We start from the raw sequence: 21,313 nt of genomic DNA on the forward strand, positions 1-21,313 counted from the left end.
TTTTTCTTCTTTTTTTTTTTTTACTAAATTACTAATTTGATTTTAAAAATAAATATATATATGTATATTTTTTTTGTTCAAAATTATGCGTTCAACATTTCGTATATTCCGCGTTTTAATTAAAATTAATCGAATTAAAAGGATAGCTTTGACAATAAATATTCATTTTAAACGTGGATCTTGACAGTAACGGATTAGTGGTGTCTTCTCAGCGTTGAATAATTAATATTTTTTCACTACGATAATTAATATTTATTTTAGAATATCTCTAACAGAAAATGTATACGATTATATGAATATTTTGTTTACCATAAACTAGTAATATCAAGACGCATTTCCTCGCACGCAAGGAAAAAAAAAGAAAAAAAAACAAAACGAAAGACGATAATTACATATAGCGTGAATTTCTGTCATAAAGCAAGCTATTTTGTATTATCGAGAATAAATTAATAGATTTGTCATTCATTTTTTCACACACTAAAGAACACTGAATTCTAAAATTTATTATAAACTAGCCGTATCTCTTATCTTACCAATATTGCATAAGCATACAAAATTTCGAATAAAAATTTAATTTCTTATAAAAAAACATCACAAACATCACACACATACATTAATCGTATTATATAATTTTTAGCAAAAGCTTCATTTTTTTTTTCAAGTATACAATATCAGCATACATACAGTAACCTGGAAGGATTATAACTGTATTGCACTAGATCTCACTTAATATACACACATTTTATAATTAGTATATTGCTTTGGGAACTGCCGATGTTAATCTCATGACATATTAAACGTAGATACGTTCAATCCTCGATTGCCCAATTCAGCTTTTAAGTAATAATGCATCAATTTTATCATTCAGTTTTGTTCATCTTGTGTTTCGTTTTTTTTTTTTTTTACAGTGTTCTTTGTTTATTATCTATTAGAAGTCATAATATGGAAAATCTATTCGTGTTTCTAAATTTCGTGTTTTTTGAGAGAGAAGTATAGATTTATTATTTATTTTACTTAATTTATTTTTTATAAATAACGTTTTTTTTAAATAATTTGGGCAATACATAGGATTAATTAAATTAATTATATAAACAGGAATTATATAATAATCGGGATAATGAAATAATATATATCAATATAAATATGTATACATATACATTCACTCACATACACATACATACATATGTTTACAATATCATGTGTATATGTATATGTATGTTGAGCTTGTCCTAAAATATCAACAATTCAAATATATGTAGCCACGAATACAGCACGTTAAATAATAAAAAAATATATCATAGATATAAAAAAAAGACAGACTCGCGACATATATAAACTATACTAATAGTTGACAGTTATCTTATTTGTGTAAATGAGAAATAAAAAAAAATGCAATCCGTGTGTATATGTATGTATGTATATGTTTATATGTATATACACACATATAACTAATATATATTTAATGATTTGTCAAGTCTATCTTTTTCTACATATATCTATGAAATATATTAGATAAATAACAAGAGCAATAGTAATAATTTAAATTATATAAAGTTATTAAAATGTGTGATGAAGGAAATGATTGTTTTTAACTATTTTATATAAAAATATGTTGAACAATGATAATGCTCGCAATATATTCCTGTAGTCTAATAAAATATACCCTAAGATATATATATATATATATATATATAAATATTAAAGTATTTGCATACCCTTAATTATCGTGTGTTACAGCATACGAGCTCAATATATAGATTGAATGTACGATAGAGGCAAGTATTAACCTGGTTTTGATTAATACAAATAAGGACGCTTTAGATGAAGTAATAAATATAAAGATACGGAATTATTGTTTTACAAGTTACCGAAAAAGTAACTTGCCAACATTATGATTTCTAACGAGTACCTGAAAAATTTGAGAACTGTTAAAAATTTACTTTATTTAATTTAGTTATAAATAAATGTACTAAATAAAATTTATTTACTATTTCTACGTTTATCTCAGCCTATTGACGGCATATTGTTGCAAATATGGAAAGAGAAACACTTTTGAAAATATTAGTATGCAAAATACAGTCCGATAGAATAATTGATGATAAAAATATTCATAAAACAATAAAACAAAGATAAAATATGTTTTGTTAATAATTAATAAAATATTTTCTTAAAATAATTTCCAATCCAAATATGCAGCTTATTTTCTCATCTTATTTTTATATGAGAGAAGTACAAATCTTGAAAAAGTAATCTTTCTGAAATGGATACAAATGATAGATTCTTTTTGTGTGTTATTAGAATTCATTTCCAAAATTTCAGTCTATTTGTTAAAGCTTCGAATACTGGAATCAAATTACTATAAACCTACAAAATATGCAGTTTCATTACGATATGGCGACTTTAAATACTTATGTACGTTATTATATCGTACAATACAAGGTTATATTATAATCTCGATAAAGAGCGAGGACCAAAAAAGCGTTGGGCGTATTATAAAGAGCAGATGCTACCGCTTCCTTCTCATACCTTTACGGTATCCTTTACCAAACCAACCTGGATTCTTTGGAGATGCTATGCTCGGAGTGTCCGCACGAATCACCAAAGTACCTTCTTCCTGCTTCTGTTCGTTCTCCGTTTTCGTCGGTGTAAGATAATCTCCGTCACGCTGATAATACAAACATGTAAGAGAGCCCTCATTTTCCATACAAAACGAACAAGCTGGCTTGGGTTTCGGCGCTTCTATCGGTGCATTCGGTGCTTGGATGAAGGGATAATAAAACAACGGCGTTAATTGAGGATACATGTACATAGGAGGAAATGGCAAGCCCATGGATAAGAATGGTAACGCGGCGAAAAAAGGAGCTGGATAGGCAGTTGATGTGTCAGTTACCGTTACTGTCGATATACAGTCATCTTCTTTGTCATCAGTTTGCTGCATTGTACACTTTACATTCTCATCGCTACTTTGACTCAAAGGCTCCTTCTTAATTGTCGGCTCCTCGAGACACGGTTGAGTCGTAGTGAGTTGTTCGCTGTTTTGAAGCTTTACAGCATGAAAGAAGATAGGATCCTTTGTACGATTATATTGTGGTATCTCTAAACCAAGATGACTCATTATTCTCTTCATCACTTCGTCGCATTTTCCATTTATCTTTAAAACTGCATTTTCGTCTTTCGGGGTCCATTGCAAATTGACAATGTAGAGGGAAGCTCTTTTGTGAACGGGTTTATCCATCTGCCATAACCACGGATATTTTTTGAGAACTTTTAGACTAGAACCTAAACATAGTATAACATCTGCTTGCTTTGCGGCTCTAGATGCTCCGCTCCAATTGATTGGCCAAGGCAAATTACCTCTTTCACCAAAATGAACAATGGAATCTTGCAACAGTGAATTACATCTGTGGCATAATCTTCCTGTACCATGCTGATATCGAGCAGTCTTTTCAGTGACGTCAAAGAGCCTCCAATATTCTTTAAATGGTTTACATGCCCTACAAACTTCTACGTACATGTTACCATGAACTTCGGACAGAAGGTTGCGCGGGATACCACTGCGTAAGTGTAATCCATCGCAGTTTTGAGAAACTACATATTTGAGAACGCGCGCTTTGTACAATGCATAAAGTGCCATATGTGTTAATGTTGGCTCAGCTTGACTCAGATCATGATTTCTGTTAAAAGAGTGTAATAAATAACAATAATAAATATATAGATAGTAAATGTAAAATTTCTTTTAAATTAGTATATTATAATGATATTAAAATTATTATATTGTGATTTAAATTGTTATATTATTTTTATCACTGATAATTCACAATATCAAAAAAATATCTATGCAAATAATAAAAATAGATAGTTGATATAAATATGAATAGGAATAAAATAATCATAATTATAAAAATAAGTATATTTGTGAAACCTTTTGCAAGTTTTATTGCGTAACAACTTTCTAATTAAGAAAGAAAATGTCAAGAAATAACTGATATGTTATGTTAAGTTTTAATTAAGATCCCTACCCAATGTCTTTCCCTTGTTGCATACGAGTCCAAACACCATTAGTTCCTCTATAATCGGGAATAGATGCTGCTGTACTAATACCAGCACCAGTGTATACTGTGAGGGACGTCGCTCTGCTGATTGCTGCTGCCAAGCGCATACATTTTTCATCCAAAATCTCAGTGGCATCTTCAACTTCTTCTAATCTTGCCTTTATTTTATGTCGTTTTTCTTGTCTACAAATAATATGTACATGTTATAAACTTCCAATGCTTTTTAAAAAATTCAAATATTACATTACTATGTTTTTTTTTTATATATAGATATTATATTTTTAAATATTTTATTATATACAAAAAATATAATTTATATTCATAGCATAAAAATTCTTAAGATTAAATACTGTAAAAACATTGAGATTTCTAAAGAGGTAAACTCTCTAGAAATCTTACACAAGTAGCTTCCTTTCAAGGTAAAATTAATTATAAATGAAAGCGTCTGCAAAAATAATTCTAAAAAAAAACATTACTTACATTTTTACAAAAAGAAAAAAAGAGATTATTACCGTAAATTAACCTCTTTCACTACATCGCTGCAGGAGGCTAATATCCCAGTTTCTTCCGCCGTTCTATCTATTTCCGATTTTTGTAAAATCGCTGCCACCTGAAAAAAAAAGTGTCACGCTTGAGCGAGATTTGTTTACGATATATCTCCGCTTAAAAAGAGATATTGTGGGTGCCGGACGATGAGTCAGAATTCGGACGATACGTAAAAGATGAGCCTGCGAACGGGATTAAACAATGATATTGACTCGCGCGTACCTTCTTTAAGGTGGCTACTCTCTCATCCTTGACTTTAAAGGCCTTCAAAGCGGCGGAACGTCTTCGCGATAGGAATTTCTCGTTACCCGTTTCCTCCATCTTTAATCAAAACGACATACACAGTGCCGTACCATTATCATACTTGATATAACCGCGTCTCGATCAATTCACTGCACAATCTGCGAATGAGCGTCGACGTCAGTCGGCGTCTCTCGCGAGAGGTATCTTGCAATGTCGATAAAGGATTCCGTTTTGTCTTGGTATAACGCGTAGCGAGATATATGACAGATGACAGGTAATCGATCAACAAGACTCTTCCAAGGCTTTTTCAATTGCAATCGAATTCTAAGATCTCCCCTCCGTTCCCACTCCTGTCCTAGAAGAGTCACATGCACAGTCTCTAATTTGTAAGTGTCAAATTGTATCGCGGTGTATCCGTCATTCGCTTATTCACTCTAATATGATCACGTGATCAGGGGACTACTCTTGATTTTTTTTTATTCGCCATTGTAACGAGTTTTTCCTACGTATTTTTCATTCAGAAAAATGTACCTGCATAAAAAAAGTAATTGAGATATTTTACAAAAAAAAAGAAATTCGTGAAAAATAAAACTTCGGATTCGCGATTTTTTTATATTGATTTCTAATTTGATATATCAATAATAGTGATCCTCTCATATTAATTTCTGTTTATAATTTGCAGGAAAAATTGCATTAAAAGTTTTTCGACAATTTCTTCAATGATTCCATTCTTGGCGTTGCAAATACTTCAAAGTGTTTGATTGGCCGATCAAGAGAGAGGAAACCGCTCCTGATTGGCCTTGATTGGCCTCTACCTGAGATTGTCGTAGTTACCTTCTTTAATTTGTATTATGTACATAAATATTGTTTAAAAATGTCCGATGATTTATTAGCTAAGGAAAAAGAGTTTCATAGATTGAATCGCGAGCTTCAACAGAAGACAAATAATATGATAAAGGAGGTTGATTCTGTCATTCATGCTCGCGATAATTTGTTTAGCAATGCGAATCAATCGTACTTAAATTTTATAACGAAAGATGTAAAAACGATACATTCGGAAGAGAAAGCATTAAAGACAGATAAACAATCAAGAACATTAGATGGAATTGTTGAAATTCCACCAAAAAATGGCAATAATGTCGAAGTTTCATTAAAAAAGGATAATAGTGTAGGAAATAATGCTATTGTTACATTGCTTAAAGGCAAGATAGATATGTTGTATAAAGAGCTACAGGCAATGCAACTTGAGTATAACAAAAAGGTAATTCTTTGCTGTATCAAGATTATACAATTTTATTGTATAATGTTTGTAAAGAGCCCATAGAAAAATTAAAAAATACACAATTTTTTTTTATACAATATTCTAAAATTTGTAAAAAGTAAATTTTAAATTTATAATTGTGTTTGTAGTGTGATTATTGTAAAGAATTAGAAGTGGGAAATAAGAAATTTGATGATATTCAAATTAAATTGCATAATCAAATAGGAACATTAAATGATACAATCACAAAGCTAGAAAACAAAAACTCTGATGCAATATCAAACTGTCAAGCTTTGAACAGTGAAAATACTTCCTTAAAAAAGGTATTTATATATCTTTGTTGTAATATGTATTGGCATTATTATTAATTTCTTATGCTAAAAGTATCTTCTTTTAGGAGTTGGAAGGTCTTAAGAAGGAAATAAATGCATTAAATCAGCAATCGACTAATTATGATGTGAGATTAAATAGATCTCTAGAAAGTAATGAAAAACTTAGGAATGCATTAAAATGTAGGCAAATAGAAGAAAAGGTACACTTAATAAAGTGTATTTAATATAAATAAATATAAATATGTACACAATCTTGTTATATATATGTCATCTACTTTATAGGAATTAAGGAATTCAATTAGGAAATTACAAGAAGACAAGAGAATAGCCATGAAAAGCTTGGAAAAACAGCGAAATGAATTAGTGCAAGCATTTAAGAAGCAAATGCTACTTATAGATAATTTGAAGAAACAAAATGTATGTATATTAAAATTCATTAATTTCTTCTATTTGCATGGCACTGTAATGCAACTTTATAATCTTATAATTTTACAGATGTATCTAATGTCAAATGGGCAAATTCGTTTAACAGAAGAAGACTTTACAAAATTATTGGAGTGGAAACCTCAGCAGCTCTGATATAAAATATTTATTGAAAGACTATTACTATTTGATTCTATAAGAGAAAGATGAGACAAATGTCATTAATATCTTATAATGTGCATCTTTTAACAGAGTGCTTGTGTGTTTTTTGTCACATATCAAGATTAAATATTATTAAAATCAAAATATTTCGTATTTTTTCAACAAATATGATATTTATGATTTATAAGTTAGTACTCATAATTTTATGAATATTTTTGTTTCATTTTGCAATCACAATTTAATATTATACAAAATAACAAAAGTATATTTAAAAAAAGAAAATTTGAAAAAGTATAAAAACTGCGGGTTTTTAGTCAATAACATTTACGTTGACACTCGCCTATGGAAATCAAATTTTTCGTAAATATTTTTGATAATTATGTTTTACACAAAAATTGCAACAGAAAAAAAGTATAAAGAGAAATAGTACAAAAAAATTTGAACTTAAATTTAAACAGGCCATCAGAGCTAAACGCGGATGGTAGTGCGTAAGTTCAACGAGAATTAAGTTTTCGTTGAAATTTATTTGTGTGCACAGGGCACAAAATTTTCTTCAAAAAAATTTGATTTTCATAATTACATATCGAATGTAAATAATTTTTCTCCTTGACAATTTCAAATGCCTCGTTCACAGTTTATTTATGTCAGTTTATTTACATAACTTGTGTGTATTTGTGTGTGTATGTATGTGCACGCATGCGTGCAAGGAATAATAACTGACAATAACAAACTCTTAGTGTACAAAAATTCAAAGCATCAGATTTTCGCCGCGCATTTTGACGCGAGTATAAATATTCATTATTTGCTTTTACAATATCGTGACATATTGAAAAGTGTCACGCGACGAGCTATACACTGAATTTAAAAATATGCGTCTCTCCTCTTCTCAAAATTATTAATGTTACTTCGCTGAATAATACAAGAGCATTCCTTCTGCAATGGATCCTAATTCTTAGCCTAAGATGATGTATACCGTTGTAGTACATGTCTAAAACTTACAAAAGCGCGATCAAAATTATTTTCGCAAACAATTCGTCATAAACAATTGCTCGTTTATATAGAGATATTAAATAATAGCGAATATCACAAGTATATGGATAAGAACTATATATAGTATAAGTCAATATCCATTTTTGCACAACTTAACTTGAATATTACATTTGTTTTTCGTAATTTGAAAAAATTCGCAGTACACTTTATTTAATAAAATACATTAAGTTATAATGCTTGCTGTATCTAAATATGTATGTAGTTGTTGCCCTGCAGGCAAGTATTATAATATGGTTTAATTACAATAATTCTCAATTTTTCTCCCTTGTTCTTCAGCCTTTTTTTTTTTTCATTGACAATATGTCACAAGGAAAATGTCCGACTAATATCCGAATATGTAGGGATCGTGATACATTTATGCAAATATTTAAAATGTTCTAAACGTTTTTCTCTTTTCCTCTCTCGTTCATTTATATGTATATCGAGTTTCAAAATCAATCTTGAAACGATTATAACTTTCAAACATTTATACAGAATCTGTAATTCTTCCTGTTGAGAGTATTGAAGTTCAAATTCATGTATTATCTTGTAGCTATTTTTTTTTTTCGATCAGTTTATTTATCCACAGATTCGTACTGTTTCCATATTGCACTGTAAATACCAAATATTTTTCTCTACTACAGTAATAAAAATTTTACAAAAATTTAAACAAGTTTACTCGAAATTGATCATTAATAAGTTAAGAATCAACATATTGATCCTCAAACCCTGTTTCAGCCTAAGGATAATTGAGGTGATTCACTACCTCTAGACATATTTTGCATTCTTAAATGTAATTTTGTAGATATCAATTTTGATCTCAGTCGCTAATTATACGAATTAATGTTAGCATTCAATTTTCAATACGAAATCATGTGTTATAGATCTTATCTTTGTAATTTTATCTAGGACAGAATTGGCGAAATTACACTATATGCAAAAGCAATTAAATTGCTATCATTGCAATGATGGAATTTTGTATCCATGTTAATATAAAATTTTCTGGTCTTAAATATACCTATCATAAAAGTTGGGCTTTTTTTTGCTAAAATGCATTACTATCTATGTGCTCGAGAAAATGTTTTACAATCTGTTTGATTATATTTATTGCATTTCTTTGTGTGTGTGTGTGTGTGTGTATATTATATATGGATGTATATATGATACTATATATATATATGTGTGTACATATATATATATATATATATATATATATATATATATATACATAAATACATACATATATATATACAACATACATACACACACACATACACACAGACACATACATATATAAAAACCAATAATATAATTTACAATGATCTTTTTATAGATGTAATAACATGCCTTTTTTATTTTCTCCATTCTCGTAGTACTTCTTATTTTATGGAAAATAGATTATTCTTTAATATTTTCACAATTGCAAAACCGAGAAATATTAATGATTTATTAGCAATGAGATAAAAATGCATATTTTTATCATTTATTTGCTATAATATTCTGTAGATTACTTAAAATTTCATTATGTGTTCTGTGATACTATGGCCAAGCAGTATGCTCTATTTTATATAGAAAATAGCACAGACAGTAACACACCCAGCACATTGATCATGATAATTATGAAATAATTTTATCAATGTCTCTTTTTTTAGATGACATTGCATGTATACATCTCTTGAAAGATATATAAAAAGCCAGAGTCTTTCCTAAATGCGACCAGAGAAGGACAATACGGTACAAAGGCATCCATGTACAGAATAAAAATATGAATAATTACATTTGAAACTTAAATAAATATCCTGATACGTATATAGCAATGATAATGTAAGTTTATTTTCGTTTTATGTATATGGCTGCTGCTGTATCGTTGTCCTAAATCGACTGATCATGCCAGATAGCTATAAGTGTCCTTTTGACCCTCTGTGCGTTCCAAATATTCTTTTTCAATTAAAATATCTATACATTTCTGGAAAAGAGAAAGAGAATCCAAAATCCATTTCTAATAAAACATTGTCCTACAATATTATACTTGTTATATAATATTACAACAATTGTTACACATTCATTTGAATCAAGAAAAAATATTAAGAATAAATATTGCACATATAACGTTTCATTATGCAAGTAATATAATATTAGATATAAAGAATTTTTTAAAGATAGATGAATATCTCACCTTAATGACATGTACTCTCGGCTTGAATCTAGAACTTAATTGGTTCAATACTTCTGCCACCAACTGTTGATGCTTCAATACTTTTCGCATTTTCATAATTCTAACAATTGCTGCCTGAATTAGAAGTTTCCTATCTTCTTCTATGTGCTTGTGTGTAGTCTCTTGTTCAACCTTCAATTCTGTCTTCATAGGTATATTAATATTTACCCTTAGTTTTTTGCTGTTAAAATAAGTAAAATAAATAGTTTTAAATCAATTATATAAATGCGGATAATAGACGACATATATAAACGACATATACTTTTTGTATCCTGTAAAAAGTTCTACCGTCGACAATGGAGTCAGTTCAGCTACATCATCGCTAGCTGCAGTTAAAAGCTTAGCTTTCAAAAGTATTTGAACAACCTGTATAAAGCAAGTTTTAATATTCTTGTATTTCTGTGCTATTATATTATCTTTAGGTCCATATTCTGAATCCTCTTTTATCGATAAAAGTGCCTCTAAAAGTGGCTTACAGCCAATCAGAAGGCTTATAAGCCACTTTTATCAATAAAAGAGGATTCAGAATATGGACCTTAGAGTATTATGCTATATTACCTGTAGTAAAAAATCCATTTTTATTTGAGTTGCATATTGCAATTGTTGTATTGTCCATGATGTAGATCCATTATATGCTAACAAAACTGCCATTTGAAAAGTTGATGCTTGCAATGTATACCTATTTTTGAAACAATTTGTATGTAACTCTCCTTTAGACATATTATACAACCAATTTAATTTTCTGCCACTATGTTGTGAACTATAGAAAGTAGTGAACCTATGCACAGATCTCTCTAGCTGCAAATTAAATTCTCAAATAAATAAATGTTTAATATTTAAAAGAAATATTTATATGATATTTATAGTTTTACCTCTGTTGGCAAAGAAAATGTAAAAGACTGTTGGAATGGCCATGAACCAGACGATAAAACTTGTATGCTAAAATCTATGTCCAAAGGTTCAGCAGAATTTGTCAAGTGTCTCCTAAATTGTTCATTTAAATCTTTTGACACACCAATATCCTGTGAACAGATTGTTACAGTTGTATTGTTATATGTTTATTTATTATTATTTAATAATAAAGTGAAATAAGCTTTAATAATAAAATGAATTACCCAATAGATCTATTGATAAATAAATTGAATAAATCAAAATGCAATTTTTCTCTATATATAATAAATTAAATAAATCAAAATGCAATTTTTCTCTATATATAATTCAATAAAATATATTATCCTACCTGGAACATACGTTGTAACTTTGAAGTATATTCAAATCCACAAGCTTGTTTCAGTTTAGAGATCATAGAAGCCTCTGCATCGTCACTAGCAGACATGTGTTGCACTAATCGTTTTGCTAGCATCTTACTATAAAACTTCTGGAATACATCTTTATCTTCAATGTATTTAAATACTACCATCTAGAAAGAAGGAGATTACAATTAGGATCATTTCTTCACAAAAAATCATTTAGATAAAAAATTAATGAAAAAGAAAAATATAACTTTATTACTTGAATACTTACAACTTGATTAAGAGTATCTTCAAGTTCTGCTTCTTCCGGATTTTTACTGCTCTTTTTTAGCAGCAAATCGCAGTATTTAGCTAATAATTCGGGTGACTTACTGCTGCTATTGGCTGCTCTTGTAACAGAATTGCTATTGATAAATCGTCCGCAAGCTTTATCCAAGGCCGCGACAAAGCCGCTATCATTGTTAAATGCAACCAGCACTAAGGCGTTATACTTTTTGTGTACCTCTAAGATTGTGTTGACGTAAATTTTCGGATCCTGAAAACAAAAATGAATTGTCGATATTCGATTCCTCGACAATGTAATCATTACACATTTGCATACATAACGCAATTATATTAAAATGACATGTACATTAGCCGCAGAGTCGCCGCATTTATCTATAGCTGCAAGTCCCTGATTAGCTATGTGGCTTTCCAAGAGATTTCTCAATTCTCCGAGGCCATTCGGTATTCTCGCTACTAGCTGATACATTCTACCCAAATCTGTATTCTTATCAGCATCCAGCAGATTCTGGAATTCGGAATGAAATATGTCCAGGTGTTTCTCGATAAGTACTCTTTCGCATGTTTTGGCCAATCGCTCGTGAGTCGTCTGATGCAGATAAACGCGCACTCGCTTCTGTTCTTCCAATAATCTCTGTTCTGCCTATATACACAGAGTAAAATATTTACATGTAAACATATAAAATACGTCCTTGTATATTTTCTTACAATATATTTTCTTTTCAAACTTACTTTTTTCATATATTCTGTTACAGGGTTTTGTCTAAGAAATTCGGAACTTTCACGATTATAAAATCGTTCGGTATCTTCGAGAAAGATATTTTCAAAGGAATCTTTATATACTGTTAAATTTTGTCCTTTAGAACCTGGATCATCTTCATTTAAACCCAATTCCACGTAACAATTGATGACCCCACTGACTAATCGAGTGTTTATCGTTTCACCATTACGTTCTCGTTCGATTAATTTAAGCACTGCATTAGTAACCTGAGAAAGATCACACAGATTATACTCGATAAGCTAGAATGAAATATGTATTGATATTGGCAGAAAGATTATTTACTTGTTTATGTAAATGCCTAAACAAGTTATCTCGCCAGGTTACCAAGGCCAATTGATAAATTTCATAAATTCCTTTGCGACCCTCCTCGCACTCTCTGCGTACCCAATGACGATTGAGATATGCACATACACCATTTAACACTTTACTGCTGAATTGATATTCCTCCCATTGTCTTGTGTAGAATTGCAGTACATCTTCGTCCATTAAATCAACACCATGCTGTATGTGAGAAATTATGTCTTGTAATAAAATATTTTTACTCGAAATTCTTTTTTAACTAAAAGTATATTATATGTATTTACTTTGAGTAAGCTAATAAGATAATTCCTAAGAAATTCACGTAGACGTTTGTATAATTCCAATCCCACTAATTGTGCACCTCCTTGTTGAATTTGTCCCTTTTTACTCTTGCTCGATGTCCTAGTTAGTTGTTGATGAACGCTTGTGCAATAATTATATACATGTCTGCAGAGATTTTGTAACATAGCAGGAAAATATCATATTTGAAGATCAAAATTTAAAACGGAAAAAGCAGAAACATAAGAATAGGAAGAAACATCTTCTCTAATACAAAGGATACGTGTACAACTCGATGTATCTAGGTTTCAACATACATTGTCTGTTATAAACTTGTTCTATGCCTTCGCGTAAGTCTCCCCAAATTTGATCTAAATCAATTTGCTTGAGGCCTGGAGGGCCACCTTGATGGCTTCCAGCCCCTCCACCTCTATGCCCTGACATTCTGTTCCTATATGCTTGTCGAGTGAGCGTCACTGTTACTAGGTACGACTACAATTTCTGCGGAGATAAATATAATATTAATTCTGTATAAATATAATATTAATTCTGCACTACAATAAAATCCAGACACTCATAGCATATACATATCTATAGCAATGCAAAGTGCAATTTATATAATAATAAAATAAAGAAAGATAAAAGAAATTTAATACAATATCTCTATATTAAATATTTAAAATATAACACAATTGATTGAATTTATATATAACAGCTTGTATTATTTACAGTAGTTGTTCAGAACATTGTGTAACTTGATATCTTAACAATAGAAAACTGGATAACTGAACAAATGTGTATTTCAAGTCACATTTTACTGAATTGACTCCAAAATTTGTACTCACGAGAAGCAAGAAATATATGAAAGGGAAAGGTTAGTCGAAGTCGGGGATTCCGTTACATCGTGCAATACGCGACTCGTTCGTCGGGAGAAACAGAGAGATAGAGATGGAGAGAGACAGAGCGAGGGAGTAAGAGAAATGTCGGAGCACAAACGAACTCGTGTTCTTCGCTCCGTCTCTCTCTCTTTCTCTTTTTGAATATTATATTTTTTTTTCGCGCAACGAGCGAAAGCACCGGAAGAAGGAGCATCATCGGTCGCGAGCGAACAAAAGCGCCCAACTTACCTATCGACGTTCACCACATAACAGGCAACAACGTTGTCGAAGGACGATTCTCCTGTGCGAAAATGCGGTGCTGAGTTAGCTCCGTCCCGCGAATATCGGGCGTACAATGTTGATGTTTGCTTCCCCGTAAGAAACTCACAAGTCAGAACCTTCCGCCCGTTACCTCCGCGTCCCCCGTGCAACGATGAGCACAGCGAGAAATCGCGCGAGTAACCGAAACCAACGTACCCAAAAACTTACCCCGCGCATCCGCTACTTCGTTTCCGATAGGTTAGGTCGCAGTGTCGCCAACCGTGATACGCGACTCGATCCTCGCGACCATTGAATAAAGAAGGAAGGAGCATGTGCTAGGCAGCCTTGCTAGGAAAGAGCATGTGCCAGGAAGGAGCATAAAGCGAACATTCAGTGGGGAGACAACGGATTTACGTCATAAAACTGAATCAATTCTAGTGACCAATTTTAGTGACAATCTGGTGGGTTTCTGATTCTGATAACACAACCTCAATTTCGTTGATAAAACAATTTTATGATTTGTAATGAGTGAATTGGTAGAAAAATAGTAAAATTATTATTTATGGTAAATTGTTATTTACCATAAATATGATAAATTGTTATTTATGTGGATATTCGAAAATTGAGGGATATACCGAAATATGTAAATATGTCTCTTATGTAAATATATTTATGTTAAGAGATTACAATGTAATTTCACAGTCGCGCATGTGCAAAGCTGCACATGCGCGCGCACCTAATCGGAACATTGTTCTGGCTATAGTCGAGGAAACGATTTGAAGCGTTTGATTGACCAATCAGGTTAAAGAAATCTACTCCTTTTATTCTGATTGGTCAATCAACCGCTTCAAAGCATCCAGAGTGTCTTCCCGATCGCAGCCTATATCAAGCCTAGTTCGGTCTCCTGGTTTCTAGTCTTCATAATATATACTTATACAACACAAATGATTAGAAATTTTTTAATTTTCTGTAATTATTTCTTATGTTATTGAAGTTTGTAGCCAGTTTTATCTATCATAAAATATCCGTAAAAACATAAAAATAATTCGAATTGTTATTATCAAAAAATAACGAATGGATAACGAAGGAAATCGTTACTGAAAGCAATCGCAATAAATGCAACAACTCGCCGGTGCTCATATATGTTTGCGACAATTTGGTGTTTAGTTTTCAATTTTCCCGCCGGAAAATTATGGCGAGTGCATTCTAATTCCATAATTGGCCACATTCAGCGGACTCAACAGTTGGGCAACATTACTAGATTTTCCGATGTAACTCGACGCTGATTGGTCGGACCTGAAAGTAGAGACCAATCATATTCGATTGCTACTTAGCGGTTGAGTTCGCTGAATGCGGCCATTCTCTTGGGTCCGAATTCATAGTCGTTTCTCAAATCTTAAGACTAGAGAATTTCTTAAATCTATCCTAATGCGACCATTTCATTGGTTGAATAGGATAGCTCAACCAATGAAATGGTCGTATTAGGATAGATTTAAGAAATTCTCTAGTCTTAAGATTTGAGAAACGACTATGAATTCGGACCTTGGACTCTTTTTGTTAGGCTCCGCCCATCGCTCACTCATCCGACTATTATCCACCAGGTGGAGAATCGGAACACAGCCTTTAGTATGGAATCACTGGGTGAGATACATTCACACTAGGTATTACTTGATATTCTGAGACACAGGTCATTTTCTTGCTTGCGGAATGTTTAAAAATAGTTAAATACTCGCTGATGAACAGTGGTATAAATTGCCTCGGACTTCAGTTGTCAGATTGAACAAGATTTAAATCATATTTGGAGAAGATTTCCGCGCGAAAAAAATAATTTTCCTAATTATGGCTTCGAAAATGACTCTTTCCCAGGCCCTAGGGACGGATGGAAGCGACTATAATCATAGGCAAAAAATTGCAACACACTACCAAATTAGGTGAGAAAATCTTTAAAAAAATATGGTTTTTAAAAATTTTTTTTTTCTTTGTGAACTTTATGAATCATTGCTGATCCAGTAATATAAATTAAATATATTAATTATATTTTCTAATTTTTATTTTTATTTCACACACACACACACATACACACACACACACACACACACACACACACACACGCAGCATATACACATTTCAATATAAAGTACTATTTAAATATTATATATTAAATAAATAAAGCTTTGAAGCAGATTACGCATTATTTATACTAATATACTAATTAATATAATTCATAAAAAACTACATATATCTAAATATGCATATGTATCTTACAAATTAATGTACAATATGACATACACATATGGCATACACATATAGTATATAAGATGAATGTGTATAAAAATTCCTATTTCTATTTTTTATTAAATATTATTTTTGTTTTCAGTGCAACAAATAAATCAAGACTGAAGTATTGTATATTTTTTCACTATTTATTATTTTTTGTCATGCTTGCCAAACTTTCTGCTGATATATTAGATTACCTAGACATATTCATCTTAGAAGTAGAAGAACTACAAATACCACAGGTATAATAAAAAATATCTTGACCAATATTATAAATATTGAATTTAGATTAATTATACTTTATTTTATTATAAGCATTTATTTTAAATAAATAAATTTAAGAAAATAAAATAAGTATCTCTTTGTGATTCAATTTTACATATATTGAAAATACGATACATATATTTTTTTTATTCATGATAGAAATGTCATTTAATTGATTTATTCTTTTTTCTATTTTAGCCATTATGGTGGGAATACATATGGTGCACTAGTTTATTATTATCTTTTCTGGCTCTGTCAGCAATTAAAAAAAACAAGGTTAAAACATTGCAGAGATATATGATAGGTATCGTTTTACTAGGTTACGGTCCATTGATATATGCCATCGTGTATTACTTTAAGGATGTCTGGACATACTTAACTTTAGGATCCGAAGATATTTATTTGTGGCAGGTATGATTATATCTGTAAAGTCATCAACTTTACTTGATTAAATTTTTTATTAAATAAAATTACCCATAAAAAATTTAATTTGGTTTTTAATTTAATTTAATTTGGTATTTGCAAGATTTCCATTTATTTTTTTCATTAAGAAAAAACAATTTTTGTTTTATATTTTAAGCAAAAGTATTATACTAATATCATAATTTATTTTTCAGAGTTTACCATATGGCGTACTTTGGTATGCATTTATCCTTTTAGCCTCACAAGTTCATTGTTTCTCTTTATATTTTTCTTGGAATTTGTTGGTTGCCTGGAAAACACGGAGTGCTAAAAAAATGGACTAAACTCAAACAATAGACAACTAAACCCTTATTAAATTTGATAAATTTGTATAATTACAGATATATTTCAGAATGTGAGCATTCATATATGGTTTATTTTAAAAACAAAAATATATAATTGTTATAAAAAAATAGCATCCAAAATATGTAAAAAATATATGATACATGTATATAAAAGACAAAATATGTACTTATGTATATAAGCAAAAATATATATAAATTAGGTTTATACTTTATCAAAAGATGATATTTATGAATTTTTATTATTTAAAATATATATATTTCTCTATTGAACTAAATAATACATTATCAATATTATGACAGGGTAGATCATTTCTGCCATATAAAGAAGTGTAATATAAGACAATAATTTATATTAGTGTTTAATATCTATCAATATCTACCATCATTACTCACAATCTAAAGTAGCAAATATATCAAAAACGAAATAAATTTTTCATATAAAAATACAATATCACTACAAATAGTTTAAAACATTTTTCTCATAAAAGATATTTATCTATAAACATATATTTCTATAAACAAATGTATATCTATTTATAAATAACACATCACAGGTATCATATTTATTTTAGATTACAAATTATTCATGATTAAAAAAGACATTAAGTCAATATTCAAACGTTAATTACGTCGTTTTTTAAGCGATGCCAGCTATTTTTTTTACTATGCTTATTTTTTAATCTGTTTGCTTTATTAAAGAATTAGATTTTTAATAATTGTATTTTTAAAATTTTAAATTTAACTTATAAATATTCACTTTGCTATTTTATAATCTTTCGAACATCTATTAGTTTATTTAACTTCAGGTGTTTTTTTATAATAGAAGTTCATGTCCTCACTTAATCGCATTAAGAAAAAAAACCTAAAATTATACTTTTTAAAGTTAACGTACAAACTGTTTATGGAGTATATTTGATTTTTAAAATATTAAAAAAATTTGTAATTTTCAAAAATAAAAGATACATAAAATAAACAATTTAATAAAAAAATAAATAATAGTCTATATATACAAAAATATAGAAATATTTTTTAGTCCCTCCCCCAAAACATAGGTCTGGCTACGCCCATCATTGACATCTATTCAGATGTCAATGACGCCCATGAATCTGAGTATTATGTTCTTCAACATTGTTCATTTATTTTTAATGATTTAACGAAAATAATTGGTTGAGATGTCATATAATTTACTTTAAGTCCATGAATTATATTATTAACGTTGACTAAAGACTGTTTTAGTTTGATGCATATTTTTACATTGATCTAAAATTGTATGTATTATATATTCTGCTCATACATTTAATATTGATGTTGATACATGCGAGAATGCATTCCGCAATAATGAATTGTTCTTGAGATGAAAATTTTACATTGAATTATATTAATTGATTCAAATTTTGATAATTGAAGTAATTGAATATAAGTTTTATGAATTTGCAATTCCATTAATGAAATTACATTCTTCTACTTCAAATAAAGACATTGTTATCATATTAGATGTTCCGCAATCGAAGCCGATGATTCTATGATTTGTACCTTATATTAGAAGACTCTAGTTTAATATGAAGTAGATTACAGTTTTCATCTCTATGATTAAATATAATAATAAAATAAATCATAAATATAAATCACATAAATCATTACCCAGGTAGCAAGCACACGTCATTTTGACGTTTCAAATTAGTCATTCGCTGATTATTCTTGACGTCACGACCTGACGTTTTTATAACGTAAAAGTAACCGTCTAATGTCACAGATTCTTGACGTCGTCGTGACATGTATCGCATTTTGACGTCATAAAATGTACCATATTTTGACGTCTTTTTCTTAGCATAATAATATATTTAATAGCGTTGTCGAATAAAGCAGATTAACCGATTCGAGAGCATCATTGAACAATTACAACCATTCCATTCTTCAGTGGATCGAATAAACTGCTTTATTTGAAAACGCTGGAAAACACAAATATGGTAAGAAAATAGGTCACAAGTATTTTATATTTGTTATTATTTTATTTAAACATAAATAAAAAAACTTACTTCTAATATCATATAAAATTTTAACAAATAATGTCTTCCGTTGCCTGTGTTTTATAAAAATATATTTTGTCAATCAACTGTATTATAAAAAAATTATAAAAAAATATATTTTTAAAAATATATTATTTATTTAAAAATATTTATTTAAAAATATATTTCTAAAAATATATTATTATAAAAAATATATTTTTTGGCACTATAATTACACTCGATTGATATAGCTAATATTTTCAATGTGCACTAATTTAATGAACATTTGAGTGATTAAGCAACATAAGTCGTGCACATATAAACGCATGCGTCAAAAGAAAAATTGTTAAAGTCTGATCGCGAAAGTCATGTTATATAAAAAATTAAAAAAAATTTTTTTTATGAGATCGATGTACTAACTAATCACATTAATAATAAAATAATCGTCAGTTCATGACTGAAAAATGACGTCAAAATAATGTTATATCAAGTCGTCAATATAAAGTCATGTAACAAATCAGTCATTTTGACGACATATGATCGAAAATGACCAGTTTGGAACGTCAAAATGACGTGTGCTTGCTATCTGGGAATAAATAGGTTGTATGCATACTGTCTTTTAGTTTCTAACCATTTCCAATCACTATACATTTCTATCCAATATATTCTCTTCCTCGAGTTCTTGGATTATTATGGTTTATTGATCCTTTGTGTTAACATTATAAAGATTACCCTCACTTGTCATGCTTACCCAGTAAATAAATTATTCAATCGCGAAAGATACTGTAATATTCAAAAATGAAATAAATATTTTTCTATATTCATTGTCATATTTATATCTTTTTATTTACAAAACACAAAATGCCTGCTGTGGGATAAAAACATTTTTAACCGTATTTCTATAAATCTTCTTAATTAGCAGTAAATTGATCTTTGATATTTATCAATCATTTTTTAATTACTTAAAAATTTAATTATTAATACATGTGTAGAATTTGCCAAATTAACTCTAATTGTCAAATAATCACTGATTCTTCTGAAGTTTTTATAATAACACTCGAAAAATATAGATGTTGCAAAATATTTTAAGTCTCTTCCTTTATATAAAATATAAAGAATTCATATGTTCCATTCTAATATAGCTAACATTATTTATATATTTTTATCATAATTTTCATACCAGCATAATACTTTTATGCTTAATACTTTATATAATACAATGTACTAAATTATAAAATTTAATATAATTACAAAATAGTATTACTATTAATAAATAGGTTGTATGCATACTGTCTTTTAGTTTCTAATTATTTCCAATCATTATGCATTTCTATCCAATATATTCTCTTCTTCGAGTTCTTGGATTATTATGGTTTATTGTATTCCTTTGTGTTAACATCATAAAAATTACCATCACTTGTCATGCTTATTCTTTCCTATAGAGTCCATCGGAATACTTCTTATGGACATTCGTTCTCAGGTATAGATATTCAAATCACTGTAGTTGCCTTTTTCCATTTTCTCGATTATTGTCCCTTTTTCTTTCATTTTATTTAAAAATATTAATATAATTAATATAACAAATATTTATATAATCTTGGTATCTCTCTTAGTCTTCCCCTTCGACCTGTCCAGCATGGATGACCCTATCAGTAACTACGGTCGGTATTCATAATTCACTTTTATATTTAAGATCATACTT

The 21,313-nt window shown here is 29.5% G+C and overlaps 4 protein-coding genes across 7 annotated transcripts; 2 read left to right on the forward strand and 2 right to left on the reverse strand.

Annotated features, from left to right (window-relative positions):
- Positions 1–483: 483 nt before the first annotated feature.
- On the reverse strand, positions 484–5,320 carry Sirt7 (sirtuin 7). 2 transcript variants are annotated; one of them, XM_083092286.1, is made up of 4 exons: positions 4,821–5,320; positions 4,565–4,662; positions 4,020–4,235; positions 484–3,674 (listed from the first exon to the last, which is right to left on the reverse strand). In XM_083092286.1, the coding sequence occupies exons 1-4, from the start codon at positions 4,917–4,919 to the stop codon at positions 2,507–2,509; spliced, it is 1,581 nt and encodes a 526-aa protein (XP_082948412.1). In that variant the 5' UTR covers positions 4,920–5,320; the 3' UTR covers positions 484–2,506. The 2 variants fall into 2 exon arrangements, with proteins under 2 accessions (XP_082948412.1, XP_082948413.1); XM_083092287.1 differs by lacking the exon at positions 4,821–5,320 and having other exon boundaries at positions 4,533–4,656.
- LOC145967426 (testis-expressed protein 9) lies at positions 4,588–8,631 on the forward strand. 3 transcript variants are annotated; one of them, XM_083092289.1, is made up of 6 exons: positions 4,588–5,385; positions 5,524–6,102; positions 6,252–6,425; positions 6,500–6,634; positions 6,717–6,851; positions 6,930–8,631. In XM_083092289.1, exons 2-6 carry the CDS (start codon positions 5,716–5,718, stop codon positions 7,011–7,013), a joined length of 915 nt encoding a protein of 304 aa, XP_082948415.1. In that variant the 5' UTR covers positions 4,588–5,385; positions 5,524–5,715; the 3' UTR covers positions 7,014–8,631. The 3 variants fall into 3 exon arrangements, with proteins under 3 accessions (XP_082948415.1, XP_082948416.1, XP_082948414.1); XM_083092290.1 differs by having other exon boundaries at positions 4,588–5,227; XM_083092288.1 differs by having other exon boundaries at positions 4,588–5,115.
- Positions 7,626–14,675, reverse strand: Cul1 (cullin 1). The gene is made up of 13 exons (XM_083092284.1): positions 14,286–14,675; positions 13,442–13,659; positions 13,164–13,326; positions 12,862–13,080; positions 12,531–12,785; positions 12,148–12,441; positions 11,788–12,051; positions 11,504–11,683; positions 11,136–11,285; positions 10,822–11,061; positions 10,526–10,629; positions 10,225–10,444; positions 7,626–10,014 (listed from the first exon to the last, which is right to left on the reverse strand). Exons 2-13 carry the CDS (start codon positions 13,600–13,602, stop codon positions 9,934–9,936), a joined length of 2,331 nt encoding a protein of 776 aa, XP_082948410.1. The 5' UTR covers positions 13,603–13,659; positions 14,286–14,675; the 3' UTR covers positions 7,626–9,933.
- A 1,222-nt stretch (positions 14,676–15,897) lies between these two features.
- Jagn (jagunal) lies at positions 15,898–17,830 on the forward strand. Its single transcript, XM_083091418.1, has 4 exons — positions 15,898–16,228; positions 16,675–16,816; positions 17,037–17,249; positions 17,456–17,830. Exons 1-4 carry the CDS (start codon positions 16,137–16,139, stop codon positions 17,582–17,584), a joined length of 576 nt encoding a protein of 191 aa, XP_082947544.1. The 5' UTR covers positions 15,898–16,136; the 3' UTR covers positions 17,585–17,830.
- The last annotated feature ends 3,483 nt before the right edge of the window (positions 17,831–21,313 follow it).

Source organism: Camponotus vicinus, unplaced genomic scaffold, assembly GCF_025532165.1.
Source record: "Camponotus vicinus isolate PSW18456_S1 unplaced genomic scaffold, iyCamVici1.0 SCAF_2, whole genome shotgun sequence".
Taxonomy (NCBI): domain Eukaryota; kingdom Metazoa; phylum Arthropoda; class Insecta; order Hymenoptera; family Formicidae; genus Camponotus; species Camponotus vicinus.